Raw genomic sequence first — 25,253 nt, 5'->3', positions numbered from 1 at the left:
CTCTTCCATAAACCCCACCCCCCACCCCATCCTTCTTCCCCTCCACCCCACCTGACACAAGTAGACATGTCACAGATTAATCAAGTCAGGTGACTTCTTTGGATCATCAGGGTATGTGTCGGGCTGTACCTTGGCTTGGTTTTTGTGGGTTGGGGGGTTTGGGAGTCCGGTGGGAGATCGGGGAGGGGGGTTCAGGAGTCTGGTGGGAGGTCGGGGAGGGGGGAGGGGTTACACGTGTCAGAATGCCCGGTTCTTTTGAGTCGTGTTCTGTCAAAGGCTTGTTTGGTTAGTGAACATTAGTAGAACATGTCCGTCTGGGGAGAGACCACAGACTGCTACAGCTCTGATTACATGTCGATAAAGCACCGTTTAATAGAGAGACAGAGAGGGAGAGAGAGACAGAGAGGGAGTAGTGCATGAGGCAGAGAGACGGGATGGATCGAAAGCCAGAGAAGGAGCAGCCAGAGCAGAAGGGTAATTACAGGTAAGGTCATTATGGGCCATTATGGTGCAGGGGGGGGAGAGAGGAGTCTTCAAATCGATTCACAGACGAGCTGGAAGGAGAACTACAGCTTCAGCACTGCTCTGGCTGGCTACATCCTACGGGGATGGGGAGGGGTTAAAGGTCACGCTAACTCCTAAACGCCTTTCCTGACAGAGCTCTGAGAAGCATGTCAGCACCTCCGGGGGGCGCGACATCGCGATTAAAAGCTGGCGAGATACGAACGGCAACGAGCGACGGGACTCGAGATGGAGGGGAAACCGACCGAGGTGGCCAATCAAATCCCTCGGATCGGCCCCCTGTTAAAAAGCCGCAGCCAATCACAATCCCAGCCCAGGCTTTTTTTTTTTCCTTAACGCGAAGAGCCGCAACATTCGAATACCTCCAAGGGTTTCAACTTCTGATCCGAGACCAGCGCTCGTATATTCAGGGCTCCGTGTCGAGCTGCTGAACTGACCTCAGAGCTGCTGTTTGTGAGCACCTCGTCGACTCCTCCCCCTTTTCACACTGTACTTCAGACCTTACATTTGCCATCACTTATATTACATCACTTTTTATAGCATCATAGATATTTGTTATAATATATATATATATATAATATATATTTATATTGTGTGTATATATATTAGATTACTGGTTTTCCATTCTTTCTTAGATATAATAAATCACAGGATAGCAGCATCTTACACCACACATGGATTGCATCACTTTGGTAGCTGAATGAGTGAGTGATTGAGTGTTAAAAGCTGAGCAGATATGAATCGCATGACTTGACTGACAGTCGGTAAGAATAGTAACACACTGAGTAATAAGGTATGAAAGGCTAAAGCCCTGTAGGCCTACACTGGAATATGGCTGAAATGAATAAAGACTGCAGCAAAAATAAAAATAAAAAATAAAATGACACATTTAAAAACAAAAAAAGTAAGGCAATGACCGTCAAGAAATATACACGTTCTCTAATCAAATATGCTTTTTTTTTAAAGATACAAAATAAAAAAACATGCAAGTCAGTCTGACGAGCAACTGCTTCTGCTCACAGCTATTTAAGGCTTGATTATCAGTTTTACTTCCCAGCCGAGGCTCAGCTAAGACGAAAAGGCTTCCCTCGTCAGAAATCCTGAACAACGAGACGACGACACGAAGACGACGGAGACGGAGAGAAAGAAGACCAAACTGAGTGAAGGCGAGAAGAAGAACGAGGTGAGGAAAGCCAGAATTAACCTTAAAAAACATCCATACATCGCCTTAGAAGCATATCAAGTGTTTGTTTTTGATTTCATCCGGTTTCTTTCAGAGACGTTTTTTTTGTTTTCTCTTTTATTTTGTTGTAAAGTTTCTCTGCGATTTTTGCTTTTTCTCTTTCTATCCTATAGTTTTATAAATTCCCTCACTTCATGAAGAAGTACTGTAGCAAGCAGGCGATGAGGATGGAGAAGCCGGCGAACACGCACACGATGAGCGCGGCGAAGCGCTCGTCGCTGGAGATCAGGCCCGCCCCCTTGCCCGTCTCCGCGGCGCACAACTCCACCGCCGCCGCCGCCTCCTGGCGCCGCAGCGTGAACAGGGAGGAGGGGCTCAGGGGCCCGCACAGCTCCTGGCAGGTGTCCTGGCAGCGGCGGCAGGCGCCCACGCGGAAACGGTAGTCTGTGTTGCCCTGGAGACCGGAGATTTGGAACACGCCCTCTTCTCCCTTGAAGACCTGCCAGAGATGGGGGGAAAGGTTGTAAAAACATTTTCTAATTAATGAGCAGATAAACGTGTCATCAAAAGAGATTTATTCCACTCCGGTTGTTTCCGCTCCGGGAGCTCGTGAGTGAGTTCACGGGGTGAAGATCTCAGTTTACAAAGGGAACCGGTTCCATCCAGATTATGAGACTGTGGCGGGACGTTGTCGGAACTATCAAAGTATTCAAAACCAAATTTCAAACTGTTACAATACTCGTTTCCCGCGTCGGTTTTTCCATCCGTTATTGTCTATCTAGTGGTGGGACAATATATGGAAATATCGATATATCGCGATACTTTCTGCTGCGATACGTATCGAAACACTGCTGCCAAGTATAGATATTAGATTTTTTACTCATTTTAATTAAAATATGCATTAAAATTGACTGCATATCGACTCCATACACTAAGCCTGTTAGCATTTGGCCTCTCTACTTCGTGACTCCTCTTGGCCTTTCGCCAGTTGTTTTTAGAAATCCTGGGAAACAGACGCCACAATGCGGTGAATAAACACACGATTAATTCCTGTTTTTGCCTTTTCACTTGTAGTTTTTCTCCTTCAGATACGCAGATATCGTGATGCATATTGTAAATGATTTCTTGCAATATATATCGTGTATTGCAGAATCGGGATATCATCGTTATCGTGGGGAAAATATCTTGATATTATCGTATCGTGAGTTACTCACAGCCCTAATTGTCGAGTGCTGCTAACGGTTTTAGCTGCTGCTGGATAATAAATAAAGGACTTACAAGGTTTCCGTTCCTCCTTGCTCACCTTCTAGTGGGAATAGAACTTAATTGTTTTCCATTCCCATGATGCAAATTATGTTCGGGAAATGTCTTCAAGCGATACAATTAAATTTGACTTACGCCACGTCACTATAAATAACTGATGAAAAGGTTGATCATTATTAGTTTAATAAAAGCGCATCCTGTAAGTGCTTGAATGTCCTTGGGCAAGACAGTGAACCCATATTTGCTCATTTCTTGCACATAACTTACAATAACAATAATATTATAATGCAGCGGCCGCTAAAAGGACGAAGAGTCCATTTCACCGTCCTGACGGGTCACCTTTGTGTTCAGTTTGGACGCTGCTCACAATTCCTCTTTTAAATAAATGCCTGCAGGACCCGTAGGCTGGTAATCTGGCATCTCTCCTCTCTCTCTCTCTCTCTAACGGTGAATCTCTCTCGCTCTTTGTTTGTAACTTTATTCTGTGCCGGCCGGCTTTCATCCCTTCTATTCTAATTCTCTTCCTCGTTGTGGAAAAATCTATAATGAAAATCAAATTCCCCGTTTCTGTTCCGTTTCAGTCATGTGTGAAATTTGCAATTCCCCCGACGTGTGTGTGTGTGTGTGTGTGTGAGCTAACATGAATGGACACACTGATGGAAGAAGGATGCAAACGTCTGAGAAACAGCATCCCATTGTATTGCCAGCTGATGTGAGCACACGTCTACACACACTTCCTCCCTGCAGCCGTTAAGTAACTCAACAACGGAGAGGAAAATATCCCCGATGTCGGCAGTTTACTCCTCAGCTCATCGCCCCGACCGCCGGCGGCCCCATCACATCCGCCATATTTCAAGTGCAGCCGGGAACTTTTCTTGTCGTTTCTGCCGCTATTCTCATTAAATCCTTCAATAGTATTCCAAAAAAATCCTGCTGACACTGCAGATTACCTCCAATTCCAGAGCGCTGCATCTCTCGGGGAAGGCGTCGTGTGTCTGAGGTGTGTGGTGGAGATGCTTCCCCCGTCAATGCTAACTTAATTCCCCGACTCCTCGGGGATATTATAAATACCTCCCCGCAGTCGTAACCACATCCTCTTCACGCACACACCCCCCGAAACGAGCCGGTGTGTGTGTGTGTGTGTGTGTGTGTGTGTGCGGTCCACCAACCTGTTTGTACTCGGACTCGCGGCCCACCAGCACCTGCAGCACGTAGCTGACGGGATCGCCTCTCATCGGCGCGACCGTCTCCCATGTGACCTCACACACGTTCCCCTCCAGCTGGTGCACTCTGGGAGCTGTTGGGAGCAAAAAAACGTTTGGAAACCGTCAAGATAGAACTGTTATCGCGACTCAGCAAATAATATCAACGGATAATAATGTCATTTTACACCAGAACGCAATAATCCAACTCTGACGGCGGCAGACATTCAGCTCCAACCAGGGGCCGATTGACTGAGTTGTCTCCGGCCCCCAGGCTGTTATTGGCCTGTTTATGGGGATGTGTCGATGCAGTTGTACCCATAATACTTTGCGGTTATGTCACCTGAGAGGATATTGTTTGCTGTAACTGTAGGTATAATCAGCCAGCCCTCGTTCAGTTTACGGGGAAAGGGCGAACTACGGAGGCGACAAGACAGTAAACATGTCACCTCTACGAGCCGAACACAAAGAGTCGCCCCGGCAACCGCCAGGTGTGGGCTGGAAGAGGGGAAAATATATGAAAAATGGACTGCATATAAGAGAAAGGATGGGCTGGTGTTTAAATGCAATGAGGAAGGAAAAAAGTAGAGTAGGACAGCGTATTACTGGAAGAGCACAACAGTGTGTTGAAGGGTTTCAGTGAGGAGTAGGGACCCGTGTTGTTTTTGCGCGTTTGTTTCCCTTTTTTAGGTTTTTCTTCCTCTATTTGTTTGTAACTTGATTGAAAAATAAATAAAAATAATAGTTATATATGCATTATGGTCGACACATGTGCACAGACTTCCACGCAAACATCCCTTCTCCTGGGCGGGTCTACCTTTGAGGGCGGGCGGCACCGACTTGGTGGTGCAGAAGGTGTGGGTGCCGGAGAACGGCCCGTCCCCGGCGCTGCTGACGGCCTGGATTCTGAAGCTGTAGCTGCTGGACTCGGTCAACCGCTGGACCTTGTAGGTGTGGCTGGGGCCGCGGTAGATCGTCACGAACCTGCAGGGGAGGAAACGGACAAATCAGACACACATCTAAAAAGGGTCGGTAGATAAGGGACTCAGCGACAAACCAAGGGCGGAGAAAAGTGAGTGCCCTGAATAGATGAGACGAAAAAGGAAAGAAGACAGAAAGAAACCTTGGATAATGAAGGCGTCGATACTGAGGCAGAGACTAACCACCAAAGTTTTTGGTGTTGCTTCTTTTCTTGTTGCGTAAGTCGCAGAGACCTTGAAAAGAAACAAGATGCTGCTGGGAAGAGAGAGAGAGAGCATCCACGCGAAGATAGCAGTGATTTATAAATCACACGGGAGGAATAATGACACAAATCGAATGAAAACGACCGTTAAAAAAAAAGAAATAAATAAAAGGTGTTTGGCCGGCTGGACGGACAGATTGATGGACTGGAAGACAAGTGAGCGAGTCGGAGACAAACGGGGGATTTGAGCTGAAAAATGTGGTTATTTATCGGAGTATGAGAGAGAGACAAAGGGGGACGGGCAGCAGGGAGAGGAGGCAGTGACGGAGGGAGGAATAAAGGGAGGAGGGGAGCTGACTGTAATTACGAGAGCAATGATGGAGACTGTGAGAGGGAAGAGAAGCGAGAGGTCATAACTCCCCGCCGAGCTCTTTGTGGAGGAGAAGTGATGCATTCCTCCGGCTGATAGATGACCATGCTGTTCATCTTTGTGGCCGTCGTGCAGTTAACAGACGCCCAGCGCCGCTCCCATCACTCCCAGTACCCCCACACACACTCCCCCCTCTCGTCTTCTCTCTGCTTTCACTCCCCATTTCCCAAACTCATTCACAGGAATGCTGATATTTCACCGCTATCATAAAATATACTTTTTTTATATTTAATTTGCCTGTCAAATCTCCCCTATTGTGCTTAAATTGTACCATTTACTTTTAAACACCTCATCCTAGGACATTTATTTTGAAGGGCCAGACGGCGAGCGTCGCCCTGTCATAAGGTGATGGGCCTTCGTGGCACTGCACGGTTGCCATGGCGCCCCTCAAATTTCCAGCACGAGCTGGTCTCTGAAATCCAACGAGCTCCTCGTTTGAAGGAGCAACAACAAAGTGAGGCAAACAAGCAGAAATGTAAAAAGAGCCACGAGAGAGAGAGAGAGAGAGAGAGAGAGAGAGAGAGAGAGAGAGTCTCGTACGGGGAGATAAGAGTGGATTCAGGAGGAGAACCTGAGGAAAACAGCGTTGTTTATCATGCCACGCCCACAAAGACGTGGAGGGGGGGGGGGGTTTCTCCAGAGGTCCTCCAGAGGTGAAGTCACCTCTCCAACAATACAATGGGAGGAATAAATATGAATGAGATGGTCCGGAGGCAGCGGGAGACGGGCGAGAGACGGAGACGACCAATGTCAAAAACACAAAGAGACACTGATGGAATTTATTAGCAACGAAATCTAAACAACTAAGCTGGTTATTCAATATGTTTGTCTGCAGAGCGACTTCTGGGATCAATAGTTTAGTTTTGATCAAAATGCCCTTCTAATCTCCCTCATACCTTATGATTAGCAATGAGGCATCTGGTTGCCATGGCGATTTTATCAGCGACAAAACATTCCTGCTAATGAGATGAGAACGCAAAACCAGCTCAACCCTTTATCTGTTGGACAGACACACACACACACACTCACACACACACTAACACACACACACACACACTCACACACACACACTAACACACACACACACACACACACACTAACACACACACACACACACACACACACACACACACACTAACACACACACACTAACACACACACACACTAACACACACACTAACACACACACACACACTAACACACACACACACACACACACTAACACACACACACTAACACACACACACTAACACACACACACTAACACACACACACTAACACACACACTAACACACACACACACACACACACACACACACTAACACACACACACACACACACACACACACACTCACACACACACACTAACACACACACACACACACACACACACTAACACACACACACACACACACACTTACAGACAGACAGACAGACAGACACACACACACACACACACACACACACACACAGACAGACACACACACACACACACACAGACAGACAGACACACACACTAACACACACTTACACACACACACACACACACTTACACACTTACACACAGACACACAGACACACACACACACACACACACACTTACACACAGACACACACACACACACACACACACACACACACACGCTCGCTGACCTTGCCGATATAAAACGATGTTGACCAACCAGACGCTGCGACACATTGTTTATAGTTAACTTTGATACGAGTTATTTTATTTCATATTTCTTTATTTGGTATATTGATCCTTTTGTCAACTGTAGTCGTTTAAATTTGTGATATAATACCTTGACCAAATAATTAAAATCATAGTTTAATCAAATGTATTAAAAAGACAACGTAACCATAAACATCCGCTTTTATAAATACAAGCCTAAATAGAAATCACTCATAAAAACATTCAGGCATGTTTAGACCAAAACACTCGTGTGGAGTGGAAACGACCTGGGCTTCCTCATTAAATTCAGATGCTTTTCAGTGTCATACATTTTACCTGGAGCACTGAAAACAGCTTCAAGTGCAGAAACACAGAAATGTATTTATGTTTCGCAAAAGAGAAGGAGTGGTATTACAGTTTTTCTCCATTGTTTACACACAAATACTGGTACTTGAGACACAATGACCACAACATGTAACTCATGCACCAACCCCGTGAAATAGCTCTGCTAAACTGCAAGCACAATTCCTGCTTTACGCTCAAATTGCAGTTTTAAAACACACTTTTTTTCAAAACACTACGCACAATTCTCTGCATTTGGCACAATTTTCATGAAGAAAATCTCTTGTTTTCACAAGGAATTACACTGCCATTCAAAATTCTAAAGTGTTTTACATTGAGCACATCAGTGTTCAACTGGTTCTTATAAATGTCTATTCATATGATGGTTTGTGTGTCATTTGAAAACAAAATACCATTTTGAGAAGAAATAACATCGTTTTGAATGTGAAGTTTCATTTTGCAGGAGAATTGAGGGGTTTTGCCCGTTGTGTGTGTGTTTGTTGATTTAGAGTTCTGAGAGTATGAGGCAAGCGTTCAGAAAATGTGTGTAAACGATCGAGAAAAACTGTATAGATGATCATTGTGTGTTTTGAACTGTGTGTGTGTGTGTGTGTGTGTGTGATAATCATATTATCAAAACAGAATGTTGTTGTTGTGCCTGGATGGTTTTCAAAATACCATCTGATCCAAAATATGATCACGCTGCCAGAATCAAAGTGTAAATAAAAGTCTGTGAAAAGCTGTTTGGGCTGGCAGGGAGAGTGTTGTTGCCCCTGTGTGTGTGTGTGTCTGTGTGCGTCACAGAGAGGTGACATTCCAGGGTACCCGAGTGCCAGCCATTAAACCGCCGATCAGCGGGCCAACAGGACGGTGGAGGGCTCGGCGGCGGCGGTGGGCGGAGCAAGATAACCTGAGAGGTGGGCTTTGTTCCCACCATCTCCTTTCGTCCCTCTCTGATTCCAAACACTCTATTTTTGCCGCTGCCCCCCCCCCCCCCCCCCCCCTCTAACATGCCTCTCCCTCGTCTTCTCCCTGCCCCACCCCCCCACTCTGATGAGCCCTTAAATGGGGGGCTGATTGTCGGAGGCTGCATCCCAGCTGGATCCAGGTGCCCTCGACGTGCCTACTCCCTGGTACATCTGGTTACTGCATGCACACACACACACACACACACACACACACACACACACACACACACGCACGCACGCACGCACGCGCACACGCGCACACGCATACACGCACACACGCACACACGCACACACACACACACACACACACACACACACACACACACACACACACACACACACACAGCACATGTACGTCTTAACTAGGCCTTCATGCTCCTCTAATGGTCCTTGTTTGCGCGTCGTATTGACCTTCTGGGTCCTGGTTTGCCGTATTGACCGGGCTGACCGGTCTGACGGATGTGGTCCTCCGAGAGGTTCAGAGAGGCCCTGCACAGGCCAAGCTACGGCCTCTCATCTTGTATTCACGCAGCGTACCGAGTGGCCATCTTGCCAAATCCAAAGCCAAAATTAATTATTCTGCAAATGTGCAATTAAAAGTTAATTGAGCGAGGGATGGAGGTTTTTGTTTAAGCCGCCAGGAGTTTTATCTAATGCAGTAAAATCCAACGGAACAGTTCACTGCATTCATTGAATCGTGTTCAAAGAGGGTGTAGGTTTGAGCTGCTGTGAACGACGTAGACGACTATATGATGATGCTTTATGGTCGATGTCACTCTTAATGGACCATGATCTACTCACGCTGCATCAAAGATCATAAACTCATGTTGACAATGTTTACCGAGGTATACATTTTCCATGCAATCCCACTCATTTTTGCAACCAGCAGAGAGAACGCAAGAATAAGGCACTTCCATCTTTTTTCACTTCTCAGAGGCGGAGCTTGCAGCCTGGTCTCTTGACAGCAGAGCAGGTGAGTGTGTGTGTGTGTGTGTGTGTGTGTGTGTGTGTGTGTGTACTCCACCTGTGGTTCTTGTCCTCCATCTGTAGTGTGTAGACCATGTCGTCGGCGAGCAGGGCCCGGGTGTGCGTGTTGCTGGCGTTCTCGCCCCACTTCAGCTTCAGGCTCTGGGGGCCAGCCGCCGAGCATTCCAGAGGGGGCGGGGCTGGCGGCAGGGGGCGTGTCCTCGCCAGCAGCGGTGGACTCAAGGGACTGGAGCCGATGGCGTTCACTGCCTGGATATGCACACTGCAGGCCAAGAAGAGAGAGGGGGAGGGAGACGATTAGTCTGTTACAGAATGTACGTTTTTCGATATTTCTGGGAAAATGTCTTTAGGAATGGTTACAGCACAAACCCAGAGAACATGTCCACAAACGGCGGGTATATAGTCTGCTACGTGACCGCGTGTGTGTGCTCGGTGTGATTGCAGACCTATTTATGTAACGGCGGAGTCATTTTCCAGCGAAGAGGCTGATAGCTTCGACCTCGGACGCATCCGTGATCCCTTTCACCCAATTTAGCCATTACCACTCAATGTACTCTCCTGGATGAGACTTTGATATTTCTGGATTCGTTTGGCCTACTTTTTCCCTCTACAGTATCGTAGAAAAAAAGCAATCACGGTGTTACAAGATTTGAAAGTCACTTTTTATTTTCCCAAGCGACAGAAAGTCATTTATTTTATTTTTTTTTGTGCGAGGTGATTCATGTCCCACGTATCTGGAGAGAGGCTTGGTTCTGTGCAAGGCCATTAAAAAGGGTATGTATTTTTGTACTGAACAGCTGCAGCATAAAAGATACGTGCGTACACCCTCCACACACAACAAAGCAACTGATTTGTGTGTTCAAACTCCCCACTGCCCTTCTTCTAGGAATCCCGTTCTCCGTCAATGTCTGGCCAGCTGATTAGCATCCACATCAGAGGCCCTCGGCTACAGAGCATCTCGCCGTCTGACATTTAATTGCAGATTCTCTGTAACTGTAACCTTTCATTAGATTTGTTACGGCTGAGCGAGAGGACCAATGAGAAAGGGCAAGGTTCCATTCAGCCGCTGGATAATTTAGCATCCAGATTTAAGGGAACGAGGGACAGAGACGGAGGAAGACATACGACCGATAAAGAGCCCTAGCGTTTGATGATGAGGGATTTCATTTGGTTAATAAATTAAAACTGCAGGGGAAGGGCAAAACAGGCTTCAACAGCATGCAAAATAATTCTCCTTTAATTCCACTGATTGACTTGACATTCGTGTTGTTTTTTTAAGAGTGCACTTCAACGTGAGTGAGTCTGCACTCCACTTCCTTTTAACATGAGAAATGCAGCGTGACGTGTGCAAATATGCATAAATATGCTGAGAAACTTGTATTTGAAATAAAGCCATATTGGGGGAAAAAAAACATTTTCTCTTTAAATCACAGACATTCCACACAATCTTTGAAGGCCTGGAGCTGATGATAACAATAATATATTTAACAAATATGAAATAGATTTAAAAAAAATCAAATCAATGCTATATCGTTATGTAGGTGTACTGTTAAGATTCTGTAAAAACATGGAGAGGAAAAACATAATCCATCAACAATACGTCGTTTTGAACCTAAAACAAAAACACAGTTACGCACTCACGTGGAACAAACAGCAAACACCGCAAATCAAATATGAATAATATTATTGAAGTGCCGCACGCTGCTGTAACTAACAAACAGAACTACCGTCATTGTCTCTCTGTCACACACACACACACACACACACACACACACACACACACACACACACACACACACATTATGCAAGAGAGCAGAGTGACATCGGAACAAAAACAACCTCAGAATGAAAACAATGGCGTGTGATCGCTGTGCCTCTTCTCACAAACACACACACACACACACACACACACACACACACACACACACACACACACACACGTCACCTCACCTTGGAAACCCCCCCCCGCCCCCCCTCCCAATTCAAAGAACTCACCACACAATCACACACACGATAGGAATCACAGGATCCAGACTACGAGGTGGTTGTTTACCGTTACCTGACATCCTTCAGCTCCTATATAATAATAATAATAATAATAATAATAATAATAATAATATAGATATAATAATAATATCTGCATGAAGATGAACATGTTTAAAGGAAAGCCGATGAAAACGCTGACGTTACTGCTTTATGCAAGATTCCATCGTAATCGACTTCCCATCTATAGGTTCGAACACTAGGGGGCGCCATCACAAAACCCAAATTATATTCATTTCTACCGTTTGATTTCTGATTTTTGTACAATGTAAGAAAACGGGAAAAGTGATTTAGAGGAGATAAATATGATGCAGCAGACATTAAAAAAGTGAGAATTATCACTTTCAGCATTTTTTTTAAATAATATTTTTGGCTTTAGAACTTTTTTTTTGTTCTCACAGAATACATCCAACATGCTGCAGGCATACAAGATTTTATCGTGATTGAAATAAGGTCGCCATCTACAGGTATGGACACTTGGGGGCGCCATCATGAAACCCCCCAAAAAAACATCAATTTCTGCCAGATTTTTGCACAAAGTAAGAAAACAGGAAAAGAGATTTAAAGGAGATAAATATGATGCAGCAGACCCCCACTCCAATAAATCCCACTCCAATAAAGCTCCCGCTACCTGTACTCGCTGTCCGGCTGCAGGCCGGAGACCAGGTGACTCGTCCCCGTTTCCACGCCGATGGTCTGGTCGTCCAGGGTGATGACGTAGGAGGCGATCTCCGCCCCGTTGCTGTTGGGCTCCTCCCACTTCAGGAGGAGGCAAGTCGACGGGGAGGGGCCGGACTCCGAGGAGGTGGGCAGCTCCAGGAGGCTGAGGCAGGAGACCGGGTCGGGGTTGGTCGCCGGGGTCCGGAAGCCCACCTGCTCGCTGTAGGGACCGGCGCCGGCCTGGTTCACCGCCTGAGTTTGGTAAAAACAGAGGGTGAGATATGAAGTGGCGAGGAGGACAGGGAGGAGAGAAAAAGGAAAAGGATGAGCAGAGAACGAGATGGAGGTTAAAAAAAGAGGATACAAAGGTGAAATGATTCGGCAGCAGAAAGAGCCGGACGAAGGAAATGCAGCAGGAGATGAATTTAAATTGTAAAAGCCGTGTAACACATTTATATTAACCTCGCGTCGCCTCTAAAAAATGGCCTTTGTGTTGTAATAGTCTACTAGAATGACTGGAACAAACTCAGCAAGGAGGAAACCGGGACACAATACACCAGCTTTAAAAAACAAAAAACATCTGCTCGATTCTGAGATGAACAAACGTTCAAATAGTTCTTGGCATTTATTTGAATTTGCCAGCAAAGTGTGCACTTTGTGGCTGTTAACTACAACAAGGCCGCCTGTGAGGAGCGATGCATTGTAATGGTTCAAGGGGGGAAAAAAAATCCAGCACTTCCAAGAACACGAGGACAAGTTGCTCTTCAAATATAAAAATATGCTTCAACCGCTTTCCAAAAACAGCTCAGCAACAGCAATGCGAGTGCACATCAAGGAGTAGAAAGCGTGATTTACAATCTACGGCCTGTACTTGAAGCAAACTTGATTTACTACTTGAACTTGGCAGCAAAGCATCAGGAGAAGCTCCATATTTCTGTGGTATTTCTGACTTATCTCCACGCGTCAGACACGTCTTGGTGAGGCTGGAAACACGAAGACACGCGAGGCACTTTGCTTTTATCTGCCCTCGTCCTGTCTGGCTATTGTTCTCATAAAACAAGTGCACGTGGGACCTCAGGATGACCTCAGGATGACCTCAGGATGACCTCCAAACCATAACTAGGTAAGCCACAAACTGCAGGTCGTGATTCATAGCGTCGGACGGCATGTCGGGGAGGGAAAGTGAGCGAGGGAGCAACACAAATGGAATCAATTATCATCAATCTTTCACTGCTCTCCGTCTGATCATTCTTGCTTTTCAATGCAAGTCATCCGTGAAATCGGACACAGGAGCGTGATGACCTTGAGCGTATCTCATACACACATTTGGTCTGGAGGGTTGTTTCGTGTGTGTGTGTGTGTGTGTGCGTGTGTGTGTGTGTTACCTGTAGCCTGCAGCAGAAGTCGGTGGCGGGCGTCAGGTCGGACAGTTCACACTGTGTGGCGGCTCCGCAGTAGATGATCTCCATGGGCTCGTCTTCCCTCGCCCACTCCAGGCGATACTCGGAGATGTCCGTCCCCGAGCCCTCGGGACTCTGCAGACACAATAAAAACAGTCACAAATCCAATTCGTTCAGCCGAAGAGGCTTTAATGACAAACAAGGAAATGTGTGTCTCACCTCCCAGTTGAGCGTTACGCAGGTGTTACTGGTGAGAGTGATGAGCGGCGCCCCACACTGGCCGGGAGGACCCGCTGCAGTCGTCACCTCCGTGGCCTCGGAGTACGCTCCGAACTGAAGGACACAGACACCCGGTCAGGATGGGATGTGTGTGTGTGTGTGTGTGTGTTTCAGTCTGAGTGTGTGGATGCATCCAAACAGGGCTGCCGTTGAGTCTGTCTGGAACACGCTGACCTAATAGACCTGCATGTCTGTGACTGGGAGCGTGGCTGCAATAAACACATTTTAATTGCACTTATGTGGGAGTGTTTCTTTAGTGGAGTAGATTTCATGGCCTGAAGAGCCGTGAAGCACAGACGTGTACAATGGAAATAAGTTTACTGGCAGGCATTTTGAAAAGAGGAGCGGGGTTTCAGCTTCCCTGAGGATGGGATGTTTTTTTTTTTTTACGGATTTTAAAAAAGGTAATTATGAGGAATCTCATATTTCTGTTATTTTATAAACAGTGTGCGTTTATCCTCAAGTTAGCAGCGAAGGTCCTGACAGATACATAAAGCGGCATCTTTCAGGTCTTTTTATGATACAAAAAATAAACACAAATACAATATATTTTGCACTCTGCAGCTCACGTTACCACATTTTTAAAAAAATTTCTTTTTCGTTAGAATTTCAGAAAAATATTCCTGTTTTTTTCCTGTAAATGTGTTGTTTTTTTACCACTTTAATCTCAGAGACCAGCCGAGCTCCCCCGGCTCTGTAATTATTTCTTTCTAACCTCCGCCGGCCCGCGAACGCCGTCAGACTCGTCTAAACTACAAGTTGAATTTTTTTTTCCCCATGTCTCACCCCGGCCTCGTTGGCAGCCCGCAGGTGGAAGCTGTACGTGGCGCCGGGCAGCAGGCTACCCACAGTGCACTGCAGCTCCGACCCGTGGTAGACCTCCGCTGGCTTGGCGTCTCCCTCGCTCATCTCCAAGCTGAACACACACTCCTCACACACTCCCTCGGAGACGGCGGGCTCTACGGGCGACACAAAGACATTCACAGTCACGATGATGTCATAAAAAAAATAAATAAAAATCATCCGAAATCATGATAGGATGTCTTTTATACATAACCTTTGAAAGGATTTGCTTTCAAAATTTGGGATAATTTCTTGTAGCCTGAGCTGATTGGCCGCAGCCAGAACTATGAAACTGGTTCAAACAAGAACAGCGTGTCAGACTGGGAGACGTCTGCCTGCCAACAGATAACAGGACTAATCTGCACGGCGTTAAGGCATTTAGCCAGATACGCGGCCAGGGTCGGCATTTAGCCGGGTCATTAGGGCTCAATCAGGCCGGTAACATTACAGCTGGTGAGAGAAGCCCATCAAGCAGCCAGAGGGCGAGTTTTACTCCGACATGAAAACCATCCAAAAATCAATCCCCTCAATCAAAGTAAACACAGGGTACGTGCACGTCGCCACTCACCCCATTCCAACTGCACTTCCTTGTGTTTGGCTTTACCCACAATCCTCGGCGGCTGGCAGGGCCCTGGCGGGACGCTCAGTGTGCGGACCGGAACACTAGCAGTGCACTGATAAATACAGGAAAGCAAAATAAATATAGATCTGTTTGACCAACAAAAAAACGCTGCTTATGTTTTGTTGATCATCGACGGGACAGATTGTAGATTTTCCCACGTTTCATTTTTTTTTTTTGGCTCATTAAGAAAATTCCCTCCCCAACATGTTAATGTTATTTCGTAGTCTTACCGGGCTGTGTCCTCCGGTGGTGATGCTGCACACGCGGAGGCGGTAGAAGGTTCCAGGTGTCAGGCGCTCACACACACATTCTGTTGCTGGGCCACTGTATGCAACATCCCACTGGCTCGCTACACACACACACACACACACACACACACACACACACACACACACACACACACACACACACACACACACACACACACACACACACACACACACATACACACACAGCATTACATAACAGATCACACACCAACATAATCCCTCGCTGATTCACATTTACGCTGCAGTCGATGTAATTATTTTCCCAGAAACAGAATCCCATCAACCTAATTAATAACCACTTTGTGTTGCCGTTATTATTCTGTTGATGGATGTGTAGGACTGAAAGTGTATTATTCCAACCTGTAAAACGTGTGATTGTTACGCAATATGTAGGTCCTGTTCACCACAACACACAACAAGAGTTCATCCGAGCATCTGTTTCCGAGCAGTAAAGCCACCCATTAATAATTCACAATGAAAGCAAACACGAGGAGAGCAGTCGGGGTGAACCCGGGGTGAACCGCCGGGGCCGACCCCAGGTTCACCGCCGGGGCCGACCCCGGGATTCACCGTCGGGGCGGGCCCTGGGGTTCACCGTCAGGGCGGACCCCAGGTGGACCCCCGGATTCACCGTCGGGGCGAGGGCGGACCCCAGGTGGACCCCCGGATTCACCGTCGGGGCGGACCCCCGGGTTCTCCGCCGGGGCCGACCCCAGGGTTCACCGCCGGGGCGGACCCCCGGGTTCACCGCCGGGGCCGACCCCCGGGTTCACCGCCGGGGCCGACCCCAGGGTTCACCGTCGGGGCAGACCCCAGGTGGACCCCCAGGGTTCGATACACAGATCAGGAAGCAGTAAACTGTGCAGAGGATCTGTGATGTTTAAAAGCCTATTTTTCACGGTCAGCGAAGGGATCCGACATGAAAGCACGACTTTTTTCTGCCCAAAAACTTGAATAGTTCTGACAATTCACATGAGATATTTCTCAAGAAGAACATGAGCTTTAGATTTTCTCTTCTTCTCTCCAATAAACTCATCTTTCTTTCACGTTAATGAATGAATACGGATTCCCTGCCAAAGACACACGAGAACATTGGTCTTCCAGACGCGCAGATCTGTGCGGCGTGCGCCAAATTGATGCTAACAAAGAGTGAATTACGGCCGCTGAGGAGATTAAGTGAGAGAAATGGATGCAGGGAGAGAACCAGCACAGGGGAGAGAGGACGCTACGCTTTAGCTTCACAAAAGCACTCGAATTAGCTGAATGTGTCCACGGATGGAGGGATGGATAGATAGATGGATGAATGGATGGATGGATAGAAACGGTACCTTCGGAGCATCCCTCTGAGATCTCCAGCAGGTAGGTGAGAGCCTCGGAGCCCCCGTTGTCCTGGGGAGGATCTGAGGAGCAAACGGACTCATCTTAGTGTAAAAACATGACCTGGAGTTCAACGTGGCGTTTACGGCTTCAGGCTTCAAGTTGTAAAATCCAGACAAAATCTTTTTTTCACGACTGATTTACTTCCTCATCAATCCTGAAGGCATTAAACGATAATGTCGGGGGGGGGCGGATCGTCTTTCATCCAAGCAGAAATGATCATTCTCTCGGCGCCATCAAACAGAGGAGAGGGCTGGAACAGTCCTGTTTATGGACTGCTCTACAGAAACTCATCATTTGATTTATACTTTGTTCTGAGATGATGGATAAATCAACACTGCTGCCGTGGTTCCAGTCACACCCTTGGGGCGTTAATAATAACTATATTAATAAATAGGTAAAAACACAGTGAGGCTGCAGAGATCCTCCTACATGCGTGGAAATAAAGGTTGTGCAGCACTCTGAAATGTGTTATAGTTATGGAGTCAATAACGTGAATGGTGATGGCAGCATCTGTTGGAGGACTGCAGCACTAACGCAGGACATGAGGCCGTTTATGGCCGCTACATTACCTGACAGTCCAGCTCATCACCTTCCAGAATGTTTTTATTATTCTGCTATAGATGCTCTGCTCCATTTTTGTTTCCGGAGAGGTTAGCGCCACTTAAAAGACATTCAAACGATGAGAAGTTTCACCCTTTAAGGATGCTTTCTGTCTTATTTGTGCAAAAAAAAAAAAAAAAAAGTTGAAGTATAGTTGAAGAGGGAGAAGGATTGGGGGGGTGTGTCTTTACCCCATGTGACGGTGAATCCGTAGGGCGTCGCCGCGGTGACGCAGGGTGGAGACGGAGGGCCTGGTTTGTCTGGGTTGGTGGTGCACACCAACACTTCACTGGGACTGCTCTTCCCCTCGATGTTCGACGCTATGAGCTGCAGGAGGGGGGGGGGTGTAAGGGAGAGAAACACAAAAGTACATGGAGACGGAGTGTGATTTAAAGGAGCCATTACTCTCTGCTACTTCTTCTCCTTCCCATTCACGGTAAAATCAATGTTCCCAGACCAGAGAACACAGAGGGGCGTCTCCAACATGTACGCTCATCCGAACAGTGTGACCGAGGACAAGCACCAGCGTTGTTTGAGATGATTGCACCGTAATACGCTATTGATGAGACACACACACACACACACTCTACCGCCGGTACATTTTGTTTCGCATCGCGGCCGCAGCCATCGCCAAATGGTCCGTCGCTATTGGTTAAATTGCAGTCAATTCTGCGGGGCGGTGAAATGCCGCGTTCCCTCCCCAGATTGATGGATGTCGTATTAACCACTGAAAGTCACCTGGGATTGGGTTCGTCTCCGTGGAAACGTTTAGCAGAGACGGAACATCGCCGACTGGAAGAGACGAGATGACGGCGAGCGCTACGAGCTGAACTCAAAAGCGGCCGCGAGGATGTCATTTTAATTCATTAATATTTCATTCCACAGGTTAATACGGTCTGTCTTTCTCCGATGCCCCCAAAGAACACACACCGACATCCACTTACCCTGAATTTATACTGCGTACTCCTCTTCAGGCCTTGTACAGTACAGGTCAAGTTTTCTCCAGTGTACTTTGGATGAAAGTCTGTTCCCTGTGGGTCACACACAGCAGAGCGTGTCAAGCATGTGAACATAATGGAGCGTGATAACATGTTTTCACATGTAATGGGATTACTCACGCTGTTGTCCTCTTGGATCTCCAGCGTGTACTTGAGCTGCTCCTCGCTCGGACTGCCCTCGGGACGCCCCCATTCCAGGGTCACCCAGGACACCCCCGCCCTGACCAGCCGCGGGGCCAGAGGCAGAGCGGGGAGGGTGCCCATGGTGTAAAACACCACCTCTGTGCTGGAGCCGCTGCACAGAGAACGCCACATTTTAGTTAAAAAAAGGCCGGAGCAGACCATTAACTCATCACGGGGGGGAAAGGGAAGGGAGGCTGTGCATCCTAAATCACAAACTCAGCAGTGATGGGAGAGTAGAAGGAGGTGAAAGGCTCATTTTGAGGGAGGATTATGGTGTGGGGAGCTCAGGGTGGAGATAGTGAGAAGAGGAAGGTCAACGAGGAGCCATCAGGCTGCAAAAATAGGATATCAGAAGCCAGATGGGGGAGACAGAGGAGGAGGCGGGGCTAATTGGAGATTTGCAGGAGGGAAAGAATTTGAATGTATGACCAGCAGCAGGGGGGGAGGGGGGGGGGGGGGGGAGAGGTCGGGAAAAAACTTTTTCCAAGCAAGAAAAACAGTAATGAAAGCTGGCATGTTGGAGAACGTGTGTCCACGGCTTCAAACGGATCTCCTCCAGCGCTCTCTCTCTCCCCTCCATCACCCCCTTCCTGTCACATGACCGTGGGCGAGGTGCCCGCCGCCGTAATGCCAAAAGAGCAGACGAGAGAGAGCGACAGTACCTCGTGCCGATGTCGTTGTGCGCCGCCACTCTGAAGGTGTAGCCGCAGGCGGGGAACAGCCGCGTCAGCTTACAGTGTCTCTGGCTGCCGAAGTAACATTCTCTGAAAACACTGTTCTTCTTTCCCTGCAGGAGAGAGAGGATGCATGGATCAATTATAATGGGAAGATGAAGGAGAGGCAGAAAATGATGAGGAACTAGAAAGTGTGAAAAAGTAGAGGAGAAGGAGAAGGAGCTGAACATTAACGCCAGGTAGTGACGTCTGCTCTGACAGACGGAGAGCGGAGACGGACTCACCTCATCCCACTCCAGCAGGTAGTTTGTGATTTTGGAGCCGTTGTCGCCGGGGGGCTGCGAGGCGGCGGGGGAGACGAGGGGAGGGAGGGAGAGACGGCGAGGGAGACAAGGGAAGGGAGGGAGAGACGGGAGAGATTAGCCAAGGATAAAAGAACGAGGCACCGAAGCAGACAAAATACCTGCCGTGTTTTTGTGCTCATATCCTGTCTGGGTGACTGATGTCACTCTTTATCAACGACAGTGTGAGTGGATGAAGAAAAGGTCAGAGGAGGGGCGGAGGGATACGCAAGAATGCGTCTCTGTGAGGTGCTGCGGGGTTGATAACGTCAGGCTGGGAGATAAAACCAGAGAAGTACGTGTTTGGGTGTTTTTGGGGCATTTGCTTCCTAATAAGGAGCCTGTATGGGTGTTTCTGGGGCGTTTGCTTCCTAAGAAGGAGCCTGTACGGGTGTTTTTAGGGCGTTTGCTCCCTAATAAGGAGCCTATACGGGTGTTTTTGGGGTATTTGCTCCCTAATAAGGAGCCCGTACGGGTGTTTCTGGGGCGTTTGCTTCCTAATAAGGAGCCTATACGGGTGTTTTTGGGGCGTTTGCTCCCTAATAAGGAGCCTGTATGGGTGTTTCTGGGGCGTTTGCTTGAGCCTGTACGGGTGTTTCTGGGGCGTTTGCTCCCTAAGAAGGAGCCTGTATGGGTGTTTCTGGGGCGTTTGCTTCCTAATAAGGAGCCTGTATGGGTGTTTCTGGGGCGTTTGCTTCCTAAGAAGGAGCCTGTATGGGTGTTTCTGGGGCGTTTGCTTCCTAAGAAGGAGCCTGTACGGGTGTTTCTGGGGTGTTTACTTCCTAATAAGGAGCCTGTACGGGTGTTTCTGGGGCGTTTGCTCCCTAATAAGAAGCCTGTACGGGTGTTTCTGGGGCGTTTGCTTCCTAATAAGGAGCCTGTACGGGTGTTTCTGGGGTGTTTGCTTCCTAAGAAGGAGCCTGTACGGGTGTTTCTGGGGCGTTTGCTTCCTAATAAGGAGCCTGTACGGGTGTTTCTGGGGCGTTTGCTCCCTAATAAGAAGCCTGTACGGGTGTTTCTGGGGCGTTTGCTTCCTAATAAGGAGCCTGTATGGGTGTTTCTGGGGCGTTTGCTTCCTAAGAAGGAGCCTGTACGGGTGTTTCTGGGGCGTTTGCTCCCTAATAAGAAGCCTGTACGGGTGTTTCTGGGGCGTTTGCTTCCTAATAAGGAGCCTGTACGGGTGTTTCTGGGGTGTTTGCTTCCTAAGAAGGAGCCTGTACGGGTGTTTCTGGGGCGTTTGCTTCCTAATAAGGAGCCTGTACGGGTGTTTCTGGGGTGTTTGCTTCGTAAGAAGGAGCCTGTATGGGTGTTTCTGGGGCGTTTGCTCCCTAATAAGGAGCCTGTATGGGTGTTTCTGGGGCGTTTGCTTGAGCCTGTACGGGTGTTTCTGGGGCGTTTGCTCCCTAAGAAGGAGCCTGTATGGGTGTTTCTGGGGCGTTTGCTTCCTAATAAGGAGCCTGTATGGGTGTTTCTGGGGCGTTTGCTTCCTAAGAAGGAGCCTGTATGGGTGTTTCTGGGGCGTTTGCTTCCTAAGAAGGAGCCTGTACGGGTGTTTCTGGGGTGTTTACTTCCTAATAAGGAGCCTGTACGGGTGTTTCTGGGGCGTTTGCTCCCTAATAAGAAGCCTGTACGGGTGTTTCTGGGGCGTTTGCTTCCTAATAAGGAGCCTGTACGGGTGTTTCTGGGGTGTTTGCTTCCTAAGAAGGAGCCTGTACGGGTGTTTCTGGGGCGTTTGCTTCCTAATAAGGAGCCTGTACGGGTGTTTCTGGGGCGTTTGCTCCCTAATAAGAAGCCTGTATGGGTGTTTCTGGGGCGTTTGCTTGAGCCTGTACGGGTGTTTCTGGGGCGTTTGCTCCCTAAGAAGGAGCCTGTATGGGTGTTTCTGGGGCGTTTGCTTCCTAATAAGGAGCCTGTATGGGTGTTTCTGGGGCGTTTGCTTCCTAAGAAGGAGCCTGTATGGGTGTTTCTGGGGCGTTTGCTTCCTAAGAAGGAGCCTGTACGGGTGTTTCTGGGGTGTTTACTTCCTAATAAGGAGCCTGTACGGGTGTTTCTGGGGCGTTTGCTCCCTAATAAGAAGCCTGTACGGGTGTTTCTGGGGCGTTTGCTTCCTAATAAGGAGCCTGTACGGGTGTTTCTGGGGTGTTTGCTTCCTAAGAAGGAGCCTGTACGGGTGTTTCTGGGGCGTTTGCTTCCTAATAAGGAGCCTGTACGGGTGTTTCTGGGGCGTTTGCTCCCTAATAAGAAGCCTGTACGGGTGTTTCTGGGGCGTTTGCTTCCTAATAAGGAGCCTGTATGGGTGTTTCTGGGGCGTTTGCTTCCTAAGAAGGAGCCTGTACGGGTGTTTCTGGGGCGTTTGCTCCCTAATAAGGAGCCTGTATGGGTGTTTCTGGGGCGTTTGCTTGAGCCTGTACGGGTGTTTCTGGGGCGTTTGCTCCCTAAGAAGGAGCCTGTATGGGTGTTTCTGGGGCGTTTGCTTCCTAATAAGGAGCCTGTATGGGTGTTTCTGGGGCGTTTGCTTCCTAAGAAGGAGCCTGTATGGGTGTTTCTGGGGCGTTTGCTTCCTAAGAAGGAGCCTGTACGGGTGTTTCTGGGGTGTTTACTTCCTAATAAGGAGCCTGTACGGGTGTTTCTGGGGCGTTTGCTCCCTAATAAGAAGCCTGTACGGGTGTTTCTGGGGCGTTTGCTTCCTAATAAGGAGCCTGTACGGGTGTTTCTGGGGTGTTTGCTTCCTAAGAAGGAGCCTGTACGGGTGTTTCTGGGGCGTTTGCTTCCTAATAAGGAGCCTGTACGGGTGTTTCTGGGGCGTTTGCTCCCTAATAAGAAGCCTGTACGGGTGTTTCTGGGGCGTTTGCTTCCTAATAAGGAGCCTGTATGGGTGTTTCTGGGGCGTTTGCTTCCTAAGAAGGAGCCTGTACGGGTGTTTCTGGGGCGTTTGCTCCCTAATAAGAAGCCTGTACGGGTGTTTCTGGGGCGTTTGCTTCCTAATAAGGAGCCTGTACGGGTGTTTCTGGGGTGTTTGCTTCCTAAGAAGGAGCCTGTACGGGTGTTTCTGGGGCGTTTGCTTCCTAATAAGGAGCCTGTACGGGTGTTTCTGGGGTGTTTGCTTCGTAAGAAGGAGCCTGTACGGGTGTTTCTGGGGCGTTTGCTCCCTAAGAAGGAGCCTGTATGGGTGTTTCTGGGGTGTTTGCTTCCTCAGAAGGAGCCGGTATGGGTGTTTCTGGGGCGTTTGCTTCCTAAGAAGGAGCCTGTATGGGTGTTTCTGGGGCGTTTGCTTCCTAAGAAGGAGCCTGTACGGGTGTTTCTGGGGCGTTTGCTTCCTAATAAGGAGCCTGTACGGGTGTTTTTGGGGCGTTTGCTTCCTAAGAAGGAGCCTGTATGGGTGTTTCTGGGGCGTTTGCTTCCTAAGAAGGAGCCTGTATGGGTGTTTCTGGGGCGTTTGCTTCCTAAGAAGGAGCCTGTATGGGTGTTTCTGGGGCGTTTGCTTCCTAATAAGGAGCCTGTACGGGTGTTTCTGGGGTGTTTGCTTCCTAAGAAAGAGCCTGTACGGGTGTTTCTGGGGCGTTTGCTCCCTAAGAAGGAGCCTGTATGGGTGTTTCTGGGGCGTTTGCTTCCTAAGAAGGAGCCTGTACGGGTGTTTCTGGGGCGTTCGCTTCCTAATAAGGAGCCTGTATGGGTGTTTCTGGGGCGTTTGCTTCCTAATAAGGAGCCTGTACGGGTGTTTCTGGGGCGTTTGCTTCCTAATAAGGAGCCTGTACGGGTGTTTCTGGGGCGTTTGCTTCCTAAGAAGGAGCCTGTACGGGTGTTTTTGGGGCGTTTGCTTCCTAATAAGGAGCCTGTACGGGTGTTTCTGGGGTGTTTGCTTCCTAAGAAGGAGCCTGTACGGGTGTTTTTGGGGCGTTTGCTTCCTAAGAAGGAGCCTGTATGGGTGTTTCTGGGACGTTTGCTTCCTAAGAAGGGGCCGGTACCTTCCACTGTAGGGTGAGGGTGCTCTTGGTGCGGTGGGAGAGTTTGGGGGTGAGCGGGACGTCGGGCACGCTGCAGTGTGTGGTGAACGAGCCGGCCTCCGAACACGAGCCTCGGACCGAGTTGTACATCGCCGACACCCTGGAGAGAAAACACATCGGACGTTCACGACGGAGCTAAAGACACCGATGTCACAATAGTACATAGAGACGTCCTTACCGTACGTGGTAGTCCGTCGCCGGCCGTAAGTCTTTCAGATGGAACTCCAATTCTTCGCCACTGGAACCCGAAAGCACAACAGTCACACTCAATGTTCTCTGGAGGTGCATTTGCAGCCGACGCCACTTCCTTTCACTTCCTTTACCTGTATATGAGGCGATATTTCCCGTCCCGCCCCTTGTCTGAGAGAGAGAGCTCATAGGAGCAGGACACGGGCATCCCGTTGCTAAGCCTGTTCACCAGCCCTGCCGGGGGGGCCCAGGACAGCCGTGCAGCCCTTGCCTGCACATTGGACACCTAGAAGACACAAATACATTCAAATTCAACGTTTTTATTTCTTCCTTTCTGTTCTCACTTCTACGCAGCAGTCAAAGAGCTCGACCTCTGGCCTGCGAGCGCCGACATGCGTTCTGTGGCGGCGCACGCCGTGAGTCAGTTTGGTGTGATTTAGCTGCTTCTCCTCCAGACTTCCACTGACGAGGCGACGGATGTGCCTTCAGGGCACCGCAAACCGCCAGCCATGCCTCGGCCGTCTACCAGGAAGACAGGGGAGGCATTCCCCTGAGAGGTCTGATCACAGTGATTAGGTTTTATGAGATCACATCGCTGCGTCCACATGCCCGAGGACGCCGTTCTTCTTTGATTATGACCCCCCCCTGAAATCATTCTGTCTCGTCTGCGGATACGTCAATGAGACTTCAGACCAAGACCAAGAGAACGTGACAAAAAGCAGAAAGAAAAGGGCAAACGAGGATGAGAGGCGGAGCCTCTTCATCATCTACGAGTGATCACGTGACAGACTGATACACACTGAGAGTGAGGCGCTGACAACAATAAGAAAAATATAATAATTGAGGTGATAATATTGACATTTTACTGTGGGTTTGTATTTGTAGAACGTGTCGTCAACTAAAAGGAAAAGAACATATTATATTATATGTGTATATATATGTCCGTGTTAAATTCATATAAAATGATTTAAAAGTGCACTTTTCTAGTTTCCTGTCTTTCAACCAAAAATACCCAC

General features: G+C 48.3%; 1 protein-coding gene across 2 annotated transcripts in view; it reads right to left on the bottom strand.

Moving 5' to 3' along the window:
- fndc3ba (fibronectin type III domain containing 3Ba) overlaps positions 1-25,253 on the bottom strand; it is a 75,799-nt gene that overhangs the window by 2,347 nt on the left and 48,199 nt on the right. For both annotated transcript variants that reach the window (XM_084013087.1, XM_084013086.1), the window contains exons 9-27: positions 24,372-24,523; positions 24,227-24,286; positions 24,010-24,148; positions 19,988-20,041; positions 19,692-19,816; positions 18,967-19,141; positions 18,793-18,879; positions 18,040-18,175; positions 17,197-17,268; positions 15,830-15,948; positions 15,546-15,651; positions 14,921-15,093; positions 14,075-14,188; positions 13,841-13,990; positions 12,427-12,707; positions 9,790-10,014; positions 4,988-5,154; positions 4,138-4,265; positions 26-2,204 (exon numbers count right to left, since the gene is read on the bottom strand). In XM_084013087.1, the coding sequence (XP_083869213.1) occupies positions 1,893-2,204; positions 4,138-4,265; positions 4,988-5,154; positions 9,790-10,014; positions 12,427-12,707; positions 13,841-13,990; positions 14,075-14,188; positions 14,921-15,093; positions 15,546-15,651; positions 15,830-15,948; positions 17,197-17,268; positions 18,040-18,175; positions 18,793-18,879; positions 18,967-19,141; positions 19,692-19,816; positions 19,988-20,041; positions 24,010-24,148; positions 24,227-24,286; positions 24,372-24,523 (2,775 nt within the window). In that variant the 3' untranslated portion in view covers positions 26-1,892. The remainder of the gene's footprint in view (positions 1-25; positions 2,205-4,137; positions 4,266-4,987; positions 5,155-9,789; positions 10,015-12,426; positions 12,708-13,840; positions 13,991-14,074; positions 14,189-14,920; positions 15,094-15,545; positions 15,652-15,829; positions 15,949-17,196; positions 17,269-18,039; positions 18,176-18,792; positions 18,880-18,966; positions 19,142-19,691; positions 19,817-19,987; positions 20,042-24,009; positions 24,149-24,226; positions 24,287-24,371; positions 24,524-25,253) is intronic.

The sequence above is a fragment of the Eutrigla gurnardus genome, assembly GCF_963514095.1.
Source record: "Eutrigla gurnardus genome assembly, chromosome: 7".
NCBI classification, from domain to species: Eukaryota; Metazoa; Chordata; class Actinopteri; order Perciformes; family Triglidae; genus Eutrigla; species Eutrigla gurnardus.
The sequence above is the reverse complement of the archived record's forward strand: the minus strand, read 5'-3'. Positions and strand labels throughout refer to the sequence as shown.